The sequence below is a fragment of the Nerophis lumbriciformis genome, linkage group LG06, assembly GCF_033978685.3.
Source record: "Nerophis lumbriciformis linkage group LG06, RoL_Nlum_v2.1, whole genome shotgun sequence".
In the NCBI taxonomy this organism is placed as follows: Eukaryota; Metazoa; Chordata; class Actinopteri; order Syngnathiformes; family Syngnathidae; genus Nerophis; species Nerophis lumbriciformis.
The window spans coordinates 43673805-43695500 of record NC_084553.2 but is presented as its reverse complement, the minus strand read 5'-3'; the positions used below and the strand labels follow the sequence as shown (position 1 = coordinate 43695500).

General features: G+C 40.1%; 1 protein-coding gene across 1 annotated transcript; it reads right to left on the bottom strand.

The window, feature by feature from the left end:
* Positions 1-182: 182 nt before the first annotated feature.
* On the bottom strand, positions 183-21696 carry fbxo22 (F-box protein 22). The gene is made up of 7 exons (XM_061964402.2): positions 21495-21696; positions 20993-21125; positions 14684-14771; positions 10736-10825; positions 6478-6630; positions 6112-6277; positions 183-3932 (listed from the first exon to the last, which is right to left on the bottom strand). The coding sequence occupies exons 1-7, from the start codon at positions 21623-21625 to the stop codon at positions 3542-3544; spliced, it is 1152 nt and encodes a 383-aa protein (XP_061820386.1). The 5' UTR covers positions 21626-21696; the 3' UTR covers positions 183-3541.

Here is a 21696-nt window from a genome sequence, read left to right as displayed (position 1 = left end):
AGCAATTGGTTTAAGCGGCTGTCAATCATCAGGAATGTCCAGGCGATGGTTAGAAAGCACGTCAATCAGTAGGATGTTCCCGCCCACTGATGCTGAGGATGTTAGTGGAACAAGCTTGCTACAAAACACATTTAATTACACGAGGTCCACTTCACACTGGCAAAAAAAAAAATACAAGCATCTTATTTTTTACTCTTAATTTATTTTAGGACAATTTTGAAACAGATTTGGCACATCCTGCAGAAAAGTGCATCCAGACCAAAAATAATTACACAAAGCCTAAAAAGGACACAACATTAGGTACACCCGCACACTCTGTTGCAATGGTGTCAAAAGTGCGGCACAGGGGACATTTGCAGCAGACTTCTTTTTTTTTTTTTTCTAGCCCGCAGCGTATTGTAACAACATTGAAGAAGGCAGGTATCAGTACATTAGGAAGAAAGTTTAGGTGAGGGGTGAAAAATTTAAGGATGTGGGAGGCCCACGTTGATACATTTTGCACATGGAAGACACTAAAACCAATCCAGTATGGATCAAAATATGCTCAAATAAACAGTTGACAAATAATTTTAGTGTAGTGCCAATATTTTTCATTAATAATGAATGAATTTGAATTTAACAACATACCGAGAGGGCCATTTGATTTGATTTATCTTTAAAGCCAAACAGGGCATAAAAGCCATCAAAAACATTTTATATTTTTTTCCTTTTTTTGCTCAAATTTCTCAATAAACCTTCAGTCTTAAACAAAACTATCAAACATGTACAGTGATCCATCGTTTCTTGCTGTAATCGGTTCCGGACATGTCCGCAATAAATGCATTTCAATTAGAAATTTGTACCCCACCTTCCGCCCAACTGCAGCTGGGATACACTCCAGCTCCCCGCGACCCTGACAGGGACAAGCGGTAGAAAATGGATGGATGGATGGATAATATTTTCTTAGCTAGAGCATAAAAAAACTGTTTAGAGTTCAATCTAAAAAAAAAAATTCTACATTATGAGAGCCCTCTAGACATGAAATAACCCAATTTAGTCACATTTACACTCTTAATCCAATATAGTGATGCTGTGTGAGGCTGAGCCAATCAGTGGCCACGATACTGAACACTGTGTTCTAATTGGTTTGGGCTCATCTTGCAGCCTATATTATGTATTAATATTTATAGTTTGTTTTGACATTTTTATGCTTGAAAATGCTTGATGTAGGGCAAAATTTTTGCAGTAAATGCTTTAAAAAAAATAAAAAATGAAAATGATCTGCAATGTGGTGAAGCTGCAATATTTGAAGTGTGATGTGGCAAAGGATGACTATTTTTTTTTTGTTTAATGTTGACCCTTTTGATCAGATGCCAGGTTTAAAATAGTAAAACTGTTTTGCAAAGTAATACTCAATGACGACTGTGGCACCTTTTGATCAAACGGCCTTCAAAAGGGTTAAAAAAAAAAGTTTGCTATTTTGTTTAGGTCATAAGTTGATTGAGAGATTTGAGCTGAGAAAGTAAAAAATGTTTTTATGCCATTTTTTGAAATTATGGACTTAGGTATTTTTTAGCTTTTGGGTATTGAGGAATAAATGACAGTATGTACACCTGTAGACAGAAAATCGGGCATTGAATTTTTTTAATTTAACATGAAAAAAACCCTCTGAGGGAAAAAAAACATGCATAATAGAGTAACAACAACAAAAATACGGCCAAATTATAGCAACAATTTAGTGAAGGGAAAAAAAAAAGTCAGCCTTTGTCCTCCGAGTGTTAGAAAAAATAGTTGCGAGCCGTACTGGTTAACCCTTTTTTAGGAGTACAAGACTTCAAGGGAAGTTTAGCTGATCAATAAAAATAAAGAAAAACATTTTCCAAACCTTTTTAAGGCAAAAAAAGTATTGATTTTTACTTCCTACAGTGAGGGAATAAGCAGAATCCGGGCGGGTTTTTAAAAAACTCCACAATATACAGTATTAATGCCAAATAAAAAAATATGCATGATTTTTCACCCCAGTAATTTATCATTTTACAAACAAACTAGCATATTTACGGACACTATTATTTCTTAAGATGTCAATTATTTACTTGCATTTATGAGAAAAATGTTGTTTAGGCCATACAAAATAAGTTTTTTTGTCATGTGAGGAAAAATACTTTAACTGTTTGTTATTTGCAAAATAAATCTGGTGACAATTAAGTTTCTGAAATATATATTTGTTTTGTCAACTATACTTAGGGTTGGGTTTAGCGTGCTTATTAAAAGGGTGAAAAAAGTAGCATAAGAGTCCCACTTCCTTCAATTTATCAGTAAGTTTGCACACCTCTGATCTCATGAGATTCAAGACCTGAGCTGCCTTTACAAATATAACAATGCTTAGTTTTGATTAAAAAAATGAAGGTTACAAGAAAAACATCTTTCACCCGTTTATCAAACCTCAGCATTACAAAAATCAATATTAAACAAATCCTGTATTGAATCTGAACATATTGCACAAAATGAAGTATCTGTCAAGGGAAAAATAATCACTTTTAAGCAAAGTATTGGAAAGCGCAAATGACAAAAGACAGGTATTGTTGCACCTAATATCAACGTTAACATGACAAAGGAACATATATAATTAAGTCAATTGCAGCATTATCGCTAGAAAGTATTTCAAGACAGGAAGAGGCTTCATTAAAAACTATGCACCAAAAGCTAGGAGATATTGTGTCTATAATTTTCCTCGCCAGAATTATGTAGATACACTGGGCCGGCACCAATATTAACTGTATGTCTCAATGTTTGGCTCATGGGCAAGATGGTTTAATCCTGAGCCATTGGGCATTCATGAACAGAATATATTCTATTTTAGATTTAACTCTGTTGCATTTAGTTTGCAGTTTTCCTGCACTTGATGTTAATTAGCTTATAGGTTTTGGACAAAAGTAAGGCGGAGATAGACTTCTTAATTAACCAAGGACAGGTCCCTGAATTCTTTAGCCTTTTTTGGACAATTCAAGGTTTGCAACTTGGTGGAAACAGTTTGCGGAAGAGCTATCTGTTCCCGTCGCACAAAACAACGGCTATTAATGTATCCTTGATTGACCTCATAAACCTCTGACCTCACAAATTATCTTCTGGGTGAATAGACACACGCCAGAACCTTCTTAACAAATTTCCCAGAACAGCGAAAGCTGCATATTTTAGCCAGGTGTCTAAATACCGATGTCCATATAGTGTACCAAAGTGACCGCCTTGACTTTGCAGAAGAAAACTCACATTCCTCACACCCGAAGGAAAAGTGCCTATTTCCCAAGCTTGGGTCACCCGAGGGCAAAGCAAAAACCCTATGAGGTGACCTAAAATCTGCCTGTTTGCACATCATTTACACATATTTTACAAAAGAGCTACAGTACATCATAATAGGATGTTAAAAGAGATTATGGATATTAATCCTAGTTTAACTGTGTTAATATGTGTGTAGATCGACTATAGAACCATATGTTGTCTTCAAAAAGGCGGCTGAAGGGTTACCTCTGATGAAGCAAAGGAATGATGTTGAATGTTTTTAGCTTCAACCCAGATGGACCAGCGTCATGACTGTGGTGTACTCGTGATGCAGAGAGTCTGTGTCAGTTTCAAACAGCTTGTAGTCGTTTTTAACAATGCGGTCGCAGCCGATTTCTCCGTTGCCGAACAGGCCGAAGAGCGGCACGTCGGGGAACACTTTTCGGAAGGCGTCGGCCTCCACATTGCTCTGGTTGTAGTAATTCTGGCCTCTGCCCACGCAGGCGAACATGAACCCCAGCGTATTCTTCTCCGGAATCTTAGCGGCCTTTAGCCTGCGGATTGTAGCTTCGGCCGTCTTGGGGCTCACCACATCCTGGTCCAGGAGCACAGACGCTGCCTGCACTTTAGGACCGCTCAAAGTAAGGCCCATCACGCCGCACCCTCCCTTGCTGCAGCTATAGAGACGTTGTGACAAGGAAGTGGGAATATTGGAGGGAGAACAATAACATTCCTAGCATTGATATCCACGGAAACATGCATGTCCTCATACAGTGGCCTCTGCTCTAATTATAATCCTCTTTTTGATTAAATAGGCACAACACCTCAGAGACCCTCAGAGGGGGGAAAAAACTAGGAGTGCACAAAAATTATCGGGTTGATATTGGGAATTATGACGTCACATCGGTAATTCGATAACATTAAAAAAAGCTCAGATAACCGTTTGTAGGTATAGGTGCCTTATTCTGATGCAAAGTAAATGCAGATTCAGCCATCTTCTCCTCTAACATTCTTGTTAGTAATGTAGTGTTTGTTGTGACAGAAGCACACAGTCTGACGCTTTATTGCAAACAACAGCTCTCATTAGGATGTTAGGAAAAAAACTGAATTACTAAGTCGTTTTTTGCACTTTCTGTATTGCTGCAATATTTGTTGTAGATTTTATTTCCTGTATTTGAATGTGTTACTTATCTATGATTCAATTTATATCACTTAGTTGTTGAACTTGAATGTCACAAAATTACATAAAAATAAAAATGCATAGTTTTGTTTGTTTTTTCTAAATATTTGCACGTTTTCAATATATGTATGCAAGTACCGGTAGTTTGCGCACCGTTGAAGTACCCGCACTGTTGTTAAAGTATCGATTTGATGCAAGTATTGGTTAAAGTGTAAACAAAACACTAAGCTGCACAGATTTATAGATTTGATGTTAGCTCTAACATAGCAGTGACGTCATGTTTGGTTAGGACAAATTTACAGGTACAGATGGTCAAATCAATCATTGTTTGACTCTTTTTTACTCCCACAATTGAATCAACATTAAAAAAAACAATAGATATAAATCAGTTATCAGTGACGGTCTTAAGAAGCAGGACGTTGTCTGTATATGCTTAAAAAAAAAGATGCCTACATCCCTACAAAAATAATAATTGCCTTTGACTGATACAACTGGCAGCTGAAATGTATAGTTGAGTTTACAAAAAAAGTCCCTAATATTACAATAATTACAAAATATAGAGCATTAAAATGCATCTGGTTGCTGTTCAATGAAAAACGTCCAACTAAAAGTCCAAAATAAAGTCCAACTTTATTTTCTAGCCGAAAAAATTGTCTGTAACACAGAAGTACTAGCTAGTGATGTGTGATACCACAGATTTATTCCCGGTCCGATACCGAGTAAAATTCAGGCTGGTATCGGCCATTCCAATCTAATATAGATTATTTATGTAAATATACTTAATGTGTCTGGTAAAATGGAAAAAAAAGTGCATTTTTGTGTTGCTGCTCTTAGAGGAATCATCTTCAAATGATATAAAATCACAGAAAAAAAGAATTCCGTTATTCTGCACTGAATAGGTTAGCTTATTTATATTCAACTCTGTATGTAGTAGTCTCCAAATAGATAACAATAAACATTTGTTTTATAATATTGAGTGACTGATTTTAATGTATAATCATTTTCTTACTTGCGCATTACGTACTTACCTAGGTGGAAGAAAAAGTTATTCTCACCAATCGCTCAGTGATTAAGTTACTTTACACTATGTTACTGTTAATGATATACTGTACATCATCTGGAATAACTAAAGTACCAAAAGTATCTGTATTTTTATTTGAGAATCGATATTTTAGCATAAAGATCTGGTATCGGCAGTGTCCATATTTCAGTATGCAGTAGTCTACCAGAAAAGTCCCTTAATGCAATCTCGTGTGGTAGTGGATTTCCGTTCTGTCTGGTGACTGTTTTCTTTTTTGATGGCCAGGTCGATTCGACTTTAGGGCTATGTCATGTGAATTTCAATGATAAGGGTAAGTGCATAAGATCCTAAAAGGCCGACTGAATTATTATGCGAGTACGTTTGATTTAATATGAACAATTTAATTGGTCCACCGTGTCCCGTTTGACAATTTCATTGGTCTGATGTGACAAAGTTACATTTATTGTAGGAATGTAAAGCTTGTGAACCCGGAAAAATCCATAAATTAAAAAAGTAGCGTCTTATAATACGGGAATTACAGTATCACAAAATAGAGGCCTGATATTCTCTGCAGTTAAAGTAAAAACCTTCCGCCACTATATGAGGAAATATAAAGATATAGCACACTCAGCTGACAGGTGTTGTTCTTTCTTACCAGTATCTGGTGGGAAGGAAGACTTTTTCTACCAGTCCTCCTGTGATCAGAGCTGTGCTCTTGGCCAGAGGCACCAGTATTTGGTTAAGGAATTGCACCCCTCTGGATCGATACGTCTCATAGAAAAAGATAAGCACCACTCGTAGCTCTGGGTTGTCTACAAGTCCTGCAGGCAAAAGTCCCATCACCAAATTGAATTACATAATGGCGAATAAAAGCATAAATTCTCTTGTAAAATATTTACATTTGTTTTAATTCAAACTAAATCAAGGAGTAATACATACAAACTTGACAGTGACAACTAATTTACTGATTATAAAACAATCATGTATAATATTACAATTTTTAAAATACCCGTTCACTCACCTGCTTCTTTCAGATCAGTTGGGAGGAAGGTATTCAAACAGAAGTGAAAAGGTTTGATGTCGACACCCTCCATGCTGGGGAACATTAGGGCAAAGCCGGCCTCCCCCTCTTGGTGCTCTTCTGGAGGCCTGCAGCTCGAGCCAGTGGGAGTCACTGCAAACACACAAAGGTTTAGAAACACTTGTTAAAGCTATACAATGAGTTGTGTTCCAACTTTTGACTGGTATTGTAAATTTAAAGAAAATTGGTCTTCTACACAAAAATACGTTATTCAAATGTACCTATTAGAAAGATTGTATATTTTTGACAAGCACACAAGCAGAAGTATAGTAGTATGTCATATTGTTTCTCAGAGTTTGCGCCTAGTGTTAGAGGAACTTCAGCTCAGTGAATTCATCAACAATGCGATACGTTCCTATCACTTTGTTTAATTTCAAGAGCTATGTGAGAGGGTGGAACTATAAGAGACAGTTCTCCTATAACCAGACTGCATTTTGATCGTTAATATTACTTACTTATTAGTTCTAAACTCCTGAATGAATGAACACCCCACCCTAAACCTAACGTCACCGCCTCACATACACAGTTGATATGTTTATCATATCAAATCTAACTTTATTTGTATAGTACTTTTCATAAATATAAAATGTTGCACAAAGTGCTTTACATTTAAAAATGTCTAAAAAAAAAAAAACTGCCTCCCTCCCTCATTGCATAATCCAAGACTCAAAACTGTCTAAATCTGTGTTAGTGAGCACTTCTTTGCCAAGATAATCCATCCCACCTCACAGGTGGGGCATATCAAGATGCTTTTTAAACAACATGATCATTGCGCAGGTGCGCCTTAGGCTGCCCGCAATAAAAGGCCTCTCTGAAATGTGCAGTTTTGCTTTATTGGAAGTTTGGGTGGGGGTCAGTATCTGATGTGACTACCATTTGCCTCACGCAGTGCAACACATCTTCGCACAAGGTTGATCAGGCTGATGATTGTGGTCTGTGGAATGTTGGTCCACTCCTCTTCAATGGCTGTGCTAAATTGCTGGATATTGGCAGGAACTGGAACACACTGTCGTATACGCCGATCAACAGCATCCCAATGTTCAGTGTGTATGCTGGCCACGCAAGAATTGGGATATTTATAGCTTCCAGGAATTGTGTGTTGATCCTTGCAACATGGGGCCGTGCATTGTCATTCTTCAACATGAGGTGATGGTCTTTGGTGATTGGCACAACAATGGCTCTCAGGATCCTGTCGCGGTAGTTCTGTGCATTTAAAATGCCATGAATAAAATGCACTTGCGTTTGTTGTCGATAACATACACTGCCCATACCATAATCATGGGCCACCAGATTCACAACATTCACATCACCAAACCGCTCTCCCACACACGCTGTCTGCCATCTTCCATGAACAGTGAGAACCGGGATACATCTGTGAAGAGAACACCTCTCCAATGTACCAGACGCCATCAAATGTGAGCATTCGCCCACTCAAGTCGGTTACAACAGACTGCAGTCCGGTTGGGACCCCGATGAGGACAACGAGCATGCAGATTAGCTTCCCTGAGACTGTTTCTCACAGTTTGTGCAGAAATTATTTGGTTATGCAAACCAATTGTTGCAGCAGCTGTCCGTGTGGCTGGTCCCGGACAATCATGGAGGTGCACCTGCTGGATGTAGAGGTCCTGGACTGGTGTGGTTACACATAGTCTGCGGTTCCGAGGCCGGTTAGATGTACTGCCAAATTCTCTGAAACGCTTTTGGAGACTGCTTATGGCAGACAAATGCAAATTCAATTAACGGGCAACAGTTCTGGTGGACATTCCTCCAATCAGCATGCCAACTGCCTGCCCCCTCAAAATTTGTGACATCTGCGGCATTGTGCTGTGTGATAAAACTGCACATTTCAGAGTGGCCTTTTATTGTGGGCAGCCTAAGGCACACCTGTGCAATAATCATGCTATTTAATCAGCATCTTGATATGCCACACCTGTGAGGTGGGATGGACTATATTGGCATTGAAGAAGTGCTAAAGAACAAATATTTACACACATTTGTGAACAATATTTGAGAGGAATAGATCTTTTGTGTATAAAGCAAAAGATTTAGATTTTTGAATTCAACTCATGAAAAATGGGAGCAAAAACAAAAGTGTTGCGTTCATATTTTTGTTCAGTGTAAAAAAACAGTTTTAAAATAATAATTTTTACTATTAAAGAAAAAAACCTATTCAAAGCTAACTAGCACTGTGGGCAAAAGTAATTGTTACCTAAACCTAATGACTGGTGGGGCCACCCTTAGCAGCAACAACTGAAATCAAGCATTTTTTATAACTGGTAATGAGTCTTACATCTGGCCAGATGTAACAAGACACACACTTTCCAAAAAGTTAAACTTTAATCTTGTCAGTACATAGAATAGTTTCCCAAAAGTCTTGGGAATCATTCGGTTGTTTTTTCTGCAAAAGTAAGACATGTCTTTCTTTTTTTTTGGTCAGCAGTGGTTTTAGCGTTGGAATTCTGACATGGACGCCATTTTTACTTGGTCTCTTCCTCAGGGTTGAGTCATGAAAATTGACCTTAACTGAGGAAAGGGAGGCCTGTAGTTTTTTGGATGTTTTTCTGGGTTCCTTTGTGACCTCTTGGATGAGACGTTGCTGTGCTCTTGGGTAATTTTTGTAAACCGGCTACTTCTAGGAAGGTTTACTATTGTGCCATGTTTTCTCCTTTTGTGGTTGATGGCTCTCACCGTGATTCGCTGGAGTTCTAAAGCTTTAAAAAATGGTTTTATAACCCTTTCCAGACTGATAGATGTTAATTACTTTCTTGATTGCATCATCGTATTTTGTTGTAGCTTTTTGAGATCTATTGGCCAACTGAATTTTGTCAGACAAGTTCTATGTAGGTCATTGTTGATTGAACCGGTCTGGAGGTAATCAGGATTGGGTGTAGTCAGTGAAATTAAACTCAGGTTTTCGTAAAAAATGTTTCTCACATAGGACCAGGTAGATTTGGATAGCTTTGCTCCCTTAGAACATTAAATAATAATTTTACAACTGCATTTTGTGTTTACTTTGGTTATCTTTGTCTAACATTTAAATTTGTTGGCTGGTTTAAACATTGATGTGGTTAATATATTTTTAAAAAAGTATTTGAGAAGGGGGCATATACTTTTTCGGGGCACTGTATGTGATATGCAGCTACGGATAGAATATATTTTTACCTTTTTTTCCTATCACAAATGTTGGCGCTGTGTAAGATATTGGACTGTACAAGTGTACCTAATGAAGTGTCTTGAGTGTATGTGACAGACGTGCCTCATTTCACTAAATTTTTTTGCTGACGTGCAGAATAAATCGTACATTACAGAAAACATTTCACACAGGGGTGTCTCATTTCTCTCCCGGCCTGGACTCTCTGGACGAGGCATTTTTCAATACCCTGCAGTCCATAACCAACATGCATAAATAACTTGTACTCTAGGCTATAAGGAAACCTATTACATGTCAGCCCAGCCTTCATACATTGCCATACATAATCCAATCACAGATTTCCTTCAATTGAATTAGAGCCGCCCACGACGACCCTGTGGTGACCCCACCCCCTCAGCTGCAATATCACCCAAATGAGTGTTATGGCAAAACAGCCGGGGCCACCATTAGGCCTGATCGACGACGGCAGCCTGACAGGCCATCATCCCCGCAAAGGAGAGCCTGTCTGATGGAGAGTCACTTCTCCGCAGGGTTGTGATTATGTAGAGAAATGGTGAGCGGGGGGCGACGCAGACAAGGCCATCGATCAGGGGAGGGAGGTGCCAGCCCTCCATTCTGACTCGACACCGGCAGCATGGATTAATGCCGAGCTGTCTGCTGGAAAGCGGCCGATTCCTCTTCTCAAGTTGCCTGGAAGGCATCTATTCCACATCGGAATTTTACGTCCTTCACTGCTGTTTAGGGCAGCAAGGCCACAGCTCGGGATTACCAAGGAAACATGCACCAGTTACATCTAAACTGTATGAGTGCACAACTTGCAGTGCCTAAAAACTCTTCCGAACTAGCAACAAGTGACTGTCCCTGCTTGCTTGCTTCCTTCAGTTTTGCCATAGTTGTCAAAGTCAGAAAATAACAGGTTCCATTTCAGGTGAATGCTGTTAGTACAGTTTTTCTTTCTATGTAGCTTACATAAGTAGTACTTTTCATATAAATTACCACTGACAACATATGGCCTGACATTGAGGGAATAAGAGAAAACATTCTTACAGACGATACCAGGTGCAGCAATGCCCATGACGTCACAATTTCGAGGGAACAGGTCCTCAACTGTGTCTTGACTGTGACGGCTCCTTTTTGCTGCAGAAAAGTTGAGAAAGATGAAGAATACTTAGTCACTACGATAACAAAATAGTTTGATCCTTTAATGTAGAGGGAAAATTAATAACCCTCACAAATGAGGCTAGGTAAACCTAACATAACATCTTTAAGTGAAATAAAATCCATCTGTAAAATAAAATCTGTCAGTGTATCAGCCACAGAATCTACAGAACCCTGTTTTTTAAACTCAAATAAAATATTCCTCATTACTGGATTTGTTGGAACATGTGGATTATAGATGAATGGAAAACAGAAATGTTTGACTGACATGTGGGTTCAATGTTAGCTAAAATATCAGAGAGCTGTTTCCCCCTCATCTGCTGTAATATCTTCATCTTGAGGAGAAAGACAGTCTTGTTCTTAAATTCTCCAAAGTTGCTTCTACCCAGGCTATGCAACTTGTTTTTGTCAGCTCCTCTCTTCTTAATCCGACCAAGTCCATCCTCTTCAAGGATTGTCTCGCCTTGCTCTGTCTCACCGACTGACCGTGACAAAACAATCGCAAAGACCAGCTACGTCATTGCGGGGACTCCTGAGCCAGACGAGCCATTGGCAGAACCTGACGACCCCTGGCTACCCCTGGACAGTAGGCCAAAGACAAACTACCAGGGAGATTTGCGGTGATGTTCGAACGACGGAGCCACTCTCTGGTCAGGGCGAGGCTCCTCTGTGCTCTACTCAACTTCAGCCGAAACAGCGACAAACAAACGAGCACCTGCTCGCGCTTGCTTCAACACCTCGCCAACCACTGACAAATAAACATGTAGTTCTTGGCGATGATGTCTACGCCCAGCTGCAGGCAAGCCTTTCTCCTCAACTCGCCGTTGTCTGCTGAAAGAGGCTGTTCTTCGGCGAAGCTTTGAAAGTTCTTACCATCCTGAAACCACGGAAAGCAACGTACCTCCCACCATTGTAGAGCATCACCCACCCGCACCAAAGCCCCTTTTCAACCAAACTACACTAATCATCAGTAATTCAATTACCAGAAATATTCCACTTTCAAATGCAATCACCCACTGTTATCCTGGTGCCACTGTGCTTGACAAACAAGCTCAAAAACCTCATCCCATCCCTCCCATCAACAATCAAAAGGATAATCATCCACACTGGCTCAAATGACACAAAATTCACAATCCAAATGTACAAAATCTCATTTCAAATTCCCCTTCAACTCGTTAAAAAGCACTGAATGGCCCACTTCCCACCCTCAATCGTGCACCTGATAATTTTAGCATAATCCTTATCCTCCACACTTGGCTCCAGACCACCTACAGGACCTTTTTGGTCACTTTTATTGATAATTGTAATTTCATCCTTTTTTTAACAGTGATGGACTTCACCCAAACAAGCTTGGCTCACATATCATAAAATCAAACATACAATACAGTGTGCAAACGTCAGCTGATTGACTAGTAACACCTACATTTTTACCGCTGCACTGTAAACCCCCAACCCAGTACCACAGCAACCCTCTGCATCCCCTCAGCCTATTCCCTTGTTCTGGTCCCTTTGTCCCCATACTCTATTCCATCATGCTCAAACCAGAAGTCACATGGCATATATGTGCACTATTTACCACTCCTCACAACCAGTCAGCAAGCACCACAAACTCCATTTTGCATTAGTTCACACCCGCTCCCTGAACAACAAATCTTCCATCCTACATAAATTCATCACTGACAATAACCTGAAGTTCCTCTGTCTAACTGAAACCTGGCATAAAAAACTAGACTACTCCTCACTCAATCAGACCACACCCACCGGATACACATACTGTACATCAGAAAACCCCTTCTGGAATGGTGGGGCGGTGGTATTGCTGTAATTCACAAAGCGGACATTCACTCTGTCACCTCCACTCTCTCCCGTCTCATCATGTGAACACCTGCCTGCAAACTCTCTGGCCCCACGCCCTTGGTCACTGCTGTCATCTAGCGCCCACCAAAAATGAATTATTTCTTCCTTTCTGACTTCTCCAACCTCTTGATCCAACTCTGTGCAATATCTCCATGCATTTTACTCTTTAGGTGGCTTTATGGGCAGTGTGTGTTATGGACAATTTTTACATTGACAAAGCCAACAACAAATCGGCCTCAATTTTCTTGGAATTTCTACACTAATTTTTCATAATTATTGGTCCAAAATACCTCACCAATTCTGTCAAATATTTTACCATATCCTTAGACAGCCTCACCCTGTCCCCCTCCACACACATCCAGTACATTGGTCTTATCTTGGACACCAACGTTTCGTTTGAAACTCATGTCAAACGTCAATAAAACAGCCAACCTTCACCTCAGGAAATTTGCACGTCTTCATTTTCTCCTTTTCAACCGCTGAAACTCTTATTCATGCATTCATCACCTCCATACCGGATTACTGCAACAGCATCCTTTATGGTTAATCTTCCAAAGTATTCCATAAACTTAAACTCATCCAAACCTCTGCTGCACACTTCCTCACTCTTTTCCATCGCTAGGAGCACATCACCCCTATCCTCCAAGAACTTCACTGGCTACCTCTCCCACAGCACATCTAGTTCAAAATCCTTCTCCTGACCCATAAAGCCCTCCACAACCTAGCCCCCTTGTACCTCTCTGTCCGCCTCACATTCCTGTTATAAACCTACGTTCTACTAACAACCACGTGCTATCCCCTACTCATAGAACCCAACACCGAACCTAGGGGGACCGAACCTAGGGGGGCCGTGCCTTCTCCATCGCTGCCCCCACCCTCTGGAACTTTCTGCTCCATTCCATCCACTCATGTCAAACCCTGCATTCAAAAAAACCCTGTTAAAATCCCACCCTTTCAAAACTGCTTTTAATACTTAACAAATCATCGCTTAATACAACGTTCCCCTTCATTTTGCCCATTTTTATGTTGATTTAAACTGGTTGTTTTATTATTTTATTATACTGTATGTGCTTTTATGATAGTGATCATGTTTTGTTTTGGTTACGTTTAAGTGTCTTTAAGTACCTTTTAAAAGCACTATATAGATCAAATTAATTATCATTATAAAAATAATAATATAATAAAATTAAGCAATTTGTTTTAAATGCAATCAAATGAATGATGCTAGAAATGCACAGTCCTGGATGACGACGATGTAGCCCACTGGATGTGTTCACGCCTTTGAGTAAATAAGCAAATACAGCATATCCCATTATGGGCCGTATTGATAATTCAAGTACTATGGTGTACCAAATGTTGCCAGTGAATGTTTTCAAGATTAATTTCAATGTATATGTATTTTATAGCATTGGCACAACTTTAAATCTAACACATATGGAGGTATGTTTATCATGCAGCAGGTGTGCTGTATTTAATTTAATACAGTACAGTATATGCCAGGGCTATTCAACTAGCAACCCGGGGACACAAAATTGTCCCAGGATTGAAACCATCAGGTTCAGTTCAAAACTTAGGAGATAAACTTTTTTTCAGCAAATTCCTAAAAACACTATTAGAGTGCTCCTGTTGTATAGAGGAAGTTGGGCCACTGTAAACACATTGGCAAATCGTTGCATAGATATTTTAACCTTGCTAGCAAACATAGAACTCTGTGATTTACAATATAAATCACAAATCATAACTGAGGCGTTCAAGGCACCCATTTAAATCCTCTCCTTTTCAGCAGTTACAAATGAATAAATGGATCAAAATTAAATGTCTACTGTAGAGGACACTGGTTCTCAGGAATATACAAAATAAGACTACCGGTAATAGTAGTCATGTAATAATAATAGACTAACAATAAAGGGGGAGTCTGGCACCTGGCCTCCAAAACAATTTAGGTAAATATTCCTGGTATATGACATATGTAATACAAACCTCGATTCCGTCTGTAGCAGTGCACGTCTTCATTGAGGGCCTCACAATCCACCATTGCAATAACTGTTTTGGGCAGGAGAAATACTTTCTGCAAATATCAGAAAACAGAAACAAACTTTATAATGGGTCGAGTTACCGTAGTTTAAATTAGTCATTATGTAGAAATGCATATTTCCCAATAAGTCTGGGAGATAACGGACAGACTTATTGGCAAAGTATTCACTGCGGGCTGGATCGCCGCTGTGGTCTCCCAGAGCGTTTACTAATTGCTAATTACGCCATAGTGAGTGGCGAACGGACCGCTGTTTTCCCAGTTCAATTGTGTTTGTGTTTTCATCACCATTCACACCAATACTGATGACGTAAGAGTGGTTCTTAAACTTTTTTCACCAAACTTTCTTCATTCAATGACTGTAAATAATGTAAAAACAAGAGTATTAAGAAGTCATACTGTTCCATTACCTCTGTTCATACTACTGTCAAAACTCAACTGCCAAAAGAACTGTAGACACCTTAATATTTATTACTTCCTATACTGTATATACTGTGTATACTGTATAAACAGTTATACTATTTGATATTGCACTGGTACTGTATGTGACTACTGTACTTTTACTTGTACTGATACTTCTACCATAACTACTGGGACTTATTGTGCAATTTATTGTCTTGTAATTAATGTACATCAGAGCTATTCAAATTGTTGTATTTTTTGTATTTAGTGTATTAGATTCAGCAACTAGTGTTTGGATCCCACTGTATGCAATATCTGAAGAGCATGGAAAAAAGCATTTCACTGTGGTGTACTCTGCATGTGATGAATAAAACCCTTGAACCTTGAAGTACCACCTCCAAAAAACGTGTCTCTCCAAGTACCACCACAATGACCAACATAAATATACAGTTCAGTAGTAGGCCTAAATATTCATTAAAAACAAGGCAGAGGTTTTATTTAACAAGTATATTCAATATTTCTGGCCACCGTAACATTACAACACTAACACTGCATTTGAATATGGGAAAATAAACACTATACTTAAATCAAATAATTATTTGGCATACCACTATGGAACCCGCGTCCCACTAGTGACAGAGTCGTACGTAGAGAGAGTATGGTCAACCCGGTTTTAGGTGATCTCCTCAATTAAAGGCAAACAAAGGCACTCGCATGACTACGGGGCGCCATGACTGCTACTAGCTTTGAGCTGATGCTGTGTGTCTGCGACACTTTCTCTTAGTTTTTTGGAGTGTAAAAATGTCCTGTTGTGCAGCATGGGGCTGCTCCACCCGCAATAAAATGCATAAAGCTTTTACATCGCTTTCCCCACAACCCGGAAAGAATACAAGGTTGGGAAGTGAAGGTTTGCCGTCAACACTGCAGATCCACCAACTACAGAGTCTTGTGCCAGGTAAACACACGACACAACATCTGCATTTTGTTCAAAAGAGAACACATAGAAGCTAATACAAATAACAGAAGAATTAAATAAATTAATGAGATTAGACTACGCTTGAATCTCAGTAAAACTAAGATGATGCTATTCAGTAAGAGCAGAAGAGAAAGTTGAATACAAATAAAAAACAGAGAAGACATTGCAAGAGTATAAGAACCCATGCACAGTGTCTCTATTCAGTATAATTGTCTGTGAGTGACCCGTAACAACAACAGAAGAGAGACGTACACGTACTGGTTTGACTGGTCAATAGAGAACCAATAAAATGTGTCACGTTTCATGTCTCTGAACATTAAAAAACAGAAGGAAACTCTTGACCCCAACAAACTTGTTTTGACGACACTGTTCTTCATCTTGTTCTGTTGTTCCAGGTCACTCATGGGCCCCGTTTACACTGCACACCAAATCTAATTTTTTTGCCCTAAAGTGACACAGAAGAATATCGGATATTTTTTGCCAGCCTGAAAGCTCCAAAGTGGTTCAAATTTGATATTTTCCGATCAGACTCAAGTCACATCAGGAGATAGTCCGAATCCGATTCGAATCTTATTATTTTAAATGTGACTTCAATACAAACAGAAATGCGACAGACCTGAATGCGACATGAATGTGACTTCTGCGTCCTCTTTGGGCGAGATACGTTATTCGTGTGCGCGGGGAAAGACGCAGCTCGCCAGCGGAAGTCGATACGTCATCACAACATCCTGTTTCAGTAACTGATGTATTTTTTCGGCGGAGAATAAACACGTTGTAGTTGAACACAAATATAATGCTAAAATGTTCTAATCATATTTATTACTACAAACATGTATTTTTAAGTGCAAAGAATTGTGCAAGAACATCCACTGTTTCAAGCAAATATTAAAAAAAACCTTGCAGTTGAGTGGGTTTAAAGTGCAATGTAAACATCCAGTGTAAAAGATACATTTTCAATTTAGTGTCTTTCAACTTTTATTTTATGAGAAGCAGTGTCCTCCACAGTGGACATGTTTATATCTGTTTGTAACATGCTGTTACTCAGAAAAGTTAACGAACAATTTAACTTTTAATAAAGTTAATCAGGCCTAATAAATTGGTGGCCCGCAGGGCACAACCGGCCCGCCAAAGCTTTTCATTTGGCCCACCAAACATCATCCAAATAGGCTTTATGAAACTATTCAAACTAGAATTGACCATGTATGCAATACTGCGGCCAACCTGCAGGGGGCAACAGCCAGGCATATGTGTCACGATGATGCAGCAGCGGGGTTAGTAGAAGAAGACTACTCATTCAACCCTTTACTTTGCAATTAAGTACACGCAGTCTGAAAAAGAATATAGCCTGCAGAGGCACTTTCTGACGAAAAATTTCCATTTCGATGTCAAGGCCCTGAGCCCTTAGGCTCTTGAAACTGCGGCCCTCTTCATTATGTAGTTGAATAACCCTGATGTAAATACCTCACAAACTGATGTTTAGCTTCAAATATATTTTCTGGGTGACTGTTTATGAGGTGGCGACTTGTCCAACGGACTGCCTTCCACCCGAGTGCAGCTGGCTTTTGTAGTAGTAGTAGTAGTAGTAGTAGTAGTAGTAGTAGTAGCGACTTCCTTGTTCATTTACAAAATCCGGTCAACTTCCTTTGTTTTCACTTTATAGGACTGCGCATGCAAGTGACGTCCAGATGACATTGGGGTCACATTTTACTTGCAGTGTAAACAGTCCGCTGGAAAAAAAATCAGATTAAAAAAAAAAAAGGTCTAATTTGGGCCACTTTCACCTGCAGTGTAAACAGTCACAGACGAGGATACTGAAAAAAAGACACTGCGCATGTGCAATCTATCTATATGTCCAAACATTGAGTGGGGAATACAGAAAAATGTTTACACTTGTTTTAATTCCCATTTTTGATTTTCAAACACATAAATAAATTCAGATAACGGATAATAATAAGGGACAGTGTGGCGAAGTTGGGAGAGTGGCCGTGCCAGCAATCTGAGGGTTACTGGTTCAATCCCCACCTTCTACCATCCTAGTCACGTCCGTTGTGTCCTTGAGCAAGACACTTCACCCTTGCTCCTAATGGGCCTGGTTAGCGCCGTGCATGACAGCTCCCGCCATCAGTGTGTGAATGTGTGTGTGTGAATTGGGGAATGTGGAAATAGCGTCAAAGCGCTTTGAGTTCCTTAAAAAAAAAAAAAGGTAGAAAAGCGCTATACAAGTACAACCCATTTACCATGCATAACGATCGGTTTCCCGTTTTTTATTATCAAACCAAAAAATGGGGAAAATTTATTTTCATGTTAAATTATTTTTTATTTCGAACGAAAAACAGATGGCCGCGACGTACGTAAAAACGTTCATTTTTGGATGTTTTTTAGAGCGCCTTATAGGCAGAATAGTGTGACTCCCGTTGACTCTATTGCTAGCTGACTTTACCAGGGTTTATTTACAAGTTAGATTGCATAAAAACAAAAACATGTACCGGTCAGACAACATTTAAAAAAAGTTCCCCTGTAATATCTATCCACCCATCCATCTTCTTCTGCTAATCCGAGGTCGGGTCGCGGGGGCAGCAGCCTAAGCAGGGAAGTCTAGACTTCCCTCTCCCCAGCCACATCGTCCAGCTCGTCCCGGGTGATCCCGAGGTGTTCCCAGGCCAGCCGGGAGACATAGTCTTCCCAACGTGTCCTGGGTCTTCCCCGTGGCCTCCTACCGGTCGGACGTGCCCTAAACACCTCCTTAAGGAGGCGTTCGGGTGGCATCCTGACCAGATGCCCAAACGACCTCATCTGGCTCCTCTCGATGTGGAGGAGCAGCAGCTTTACTTTGAGCTCCTCCCGGATGACAGAGCTTCTCACCCTATCTCTAAGGGAGAGCCCCGCCACCCGGCGGAGGAAACTAATTTCGTCCGCTTGTACCCGTGATCTTGTCCTTTCGGTCATAACCCAAAGCTCATGACTAGAGATGTCCGATAATATCGGACTGCCGATATTATCGGCCGATAAATGCTTTAAAATGTAATATCGGAAATTATCGGTATCGGTTCCAAAATTATCGGTATCGGTTTCAAAAAGTAAAATTTATGACTGTTTAAAACAAACGTTTTGACCAGTTGTTCCTCCCAGGGAATTCAAGTTTCTGGTCGTCGCTCCCAAGCTCTTTACGACACTTAAAGCTGAGTAAAAGAACCACCAGAGACAGAATAGGTATTTTGTAATATATTTGCAAAGCTTTGTAAATATAAATGAGACCAGTCCAGCATAGAACATTCAATCACGCAGCTAAGATGGTCTGATCTAAAAAATGGAAACCTTCTCTTCTATAAAGTCTCTCTCCCTCCCACCCTCGCTGTCTTGTCTTTCCAGCCCAAACACATGCCCATTGTCCTCCGCACCTGGACAAAAGAGATAAAAGAAGGAGTACCTCTCCTCCTTACATTCCACACTCAAGGTTAGCACACAGTATTTGCAGACAACCAAAAGACCACAATTGGAAGAAAAACACTAGCTGTTTTGTAATATGATTATGAAATTAAAGAAGTAACACTTAAATACGGATATATGTAAATATCTGCCTTCGACACTATCCACCCAAACGACCTCATCTGGCTCCTCTCGATGTGGAGGAGCAGCAGCTTTACTTTGAGCTCCTCCCGGATGACAGAGCTTCTCACCCTATCTCTAAGGGAGAGCCCCGCCACCAGGCGGAGGAAACTCATTTCGGCCGCTTGTACCTGTGATCTTGTCCTTTCGGTCATAACCCAAAGCTCATGACTAGAGATGTCCGATAATATCGGACTGCCGATATTATCGGCCGATAAATGCTTTAAAATGTAATATCGGAAATTATCGGTATCGGTTCCAAAATTATCGGTATCGGTTTCAAAAAGTAAAATTTATGACTGTTTAAAATGCCGCTGTGTACACGGACGTAGGGAGAAGTACAGAGCACCAATAAACCTTAAACGCACTGCCTTTGCGTGCCGGCCCAATCACATAATATCTACGGCTTTTCACACACACAAGTGAATGCCCGGCATACTTGGTCAACAGCCATACAGGTCACACTGAGGGTGGCCGTATAAACAACTTTAACACTGTTAAAAATATGCGCCACACTGTGAACCCACACCAAACAAGAATGACAAACATTTCGGGAGAACATCCGCACCGTAACACAACATAAACACAACAGAACAAATACCCAGAACCCCTTGCAGCACTAACTCTTCCGGGACGCTACAATATACACCCCCCCCCACCTCAACCCCGCCCACCTCAACCTCCTCATGCTCTTTCAGGGAGAGCATGTCCCAAATTCCAAGCTGCTGTTTTGAGGCATGTTAAAAAAAATAATGCACTTTGTGACTTCAATAATAAATATGGCAGTGCCATGTTGGCATTTTTTTCCATAACTTGAGTTGATTTATTTTGGAAAACCTTGTTACATTGTTTAATGCATCCAGCGGGGCATCAAAACAAAATAAGGCATAATAATGTGTTAATTCCACGATTGTATATATCGGTTGATATCGGAATCGGTAATTAAGAGTTGGACAATATCGAATATCGGCAAAAAAGCCATTATCGGACATCTCTACTCATGGGAACATAGATCGACCGGTAAATTGAGAGCTTTGCCTTCCGGCTCAGCTCCTTCCTCACCACAACGGATCGATACAGACGCCGCACCGATTCGCCTTTAATATCTATCACATGAAAATTATACTTCTATCACTGGAATCGTCTTTACAAGAAGACCCTGTCTGAAAATGCTGGTTCATGTAAATCAATTAATTGTACATACATGCCTACATATAGACTAAGCCTAAAAGGAGATAAATTGATGTGGTGAGTGTGCAAGTAGCAAGTTTACCTCCACTTCCTCAGCCAGGACCTTGCAGAGAACATGTCCGTGCATATCGGAGGGTCCACAGGCTGACACCCAGGCCAACTGCTGCTGAGTCCTGAGCACCCTGCGGGCACAGTTGCTCCATAGTCTGCACACACTGCAGGTAACAACACAAACATTGATTGATTGAAACTTGTATTAGTAGATTGCACAGTACAGTACATATTCCGTACAATTGACCACTAAATGGTAACACCCAACTTGTTTGAGTCGGGGGTCCACGATAATCAATTCATGGTAAACCACACAGCCGGTGTTAGCAGTATTTGGCTAAATGTTTCCAGCAACTTGGTGAGTATCTTGAACAGCTACATTATTTAAAAATAATACATAAAACCGCTAAAATGAGCATATGTTGGTGGCTTCCACTCACTACAGTTATATTATAATCGCGTTCACTTCCATAAACAGCTCGTGAATTAACACCCGTCAAGTTTGCGAGCTAGCATGCACACGTTCTCGTTACCTGGCGATTTGGAGAAGAGATTTGGTCGGTACGAAGGTAAGAACTCGCTCGACGACCTCCGCCACATTGCTCAAAATGTAAGCAGCCTTGGTATCCTGTAAAGACACGTCGGGGCCAAGATTATCCCCCATGTTCCCTCTCAATTTGCGGATGTCGCAAAACAAGGCTGCCCTGCTATGTAAATTCACATGTACCGGAAGTG

Bases quoted from the DNA above. Each gene is read 5' to 3' on its own strand.
- fbxo22 (XM_061964402.2), bottom strand. From the start codon at position 21,625: ATGGGGGATAATCTTGGCCCCGACGTGTCTTTACAGGATACCAAGGCT. The intron at 21,126-21,494 runs GTAACGAGAACG...TGTTACCTGCAG, and splicing joins TCTCTTCTCCAAATCGCCAG to TGTGTGCAGACTATGGAGCA. The intron at 10,826-14,683 runs GTTTGTATTACA...ACTTTTCTGCAG, and splicing joins CTGCTACAGACGGAATCGAG to CAAAAAGGAGCCGTCACAGT.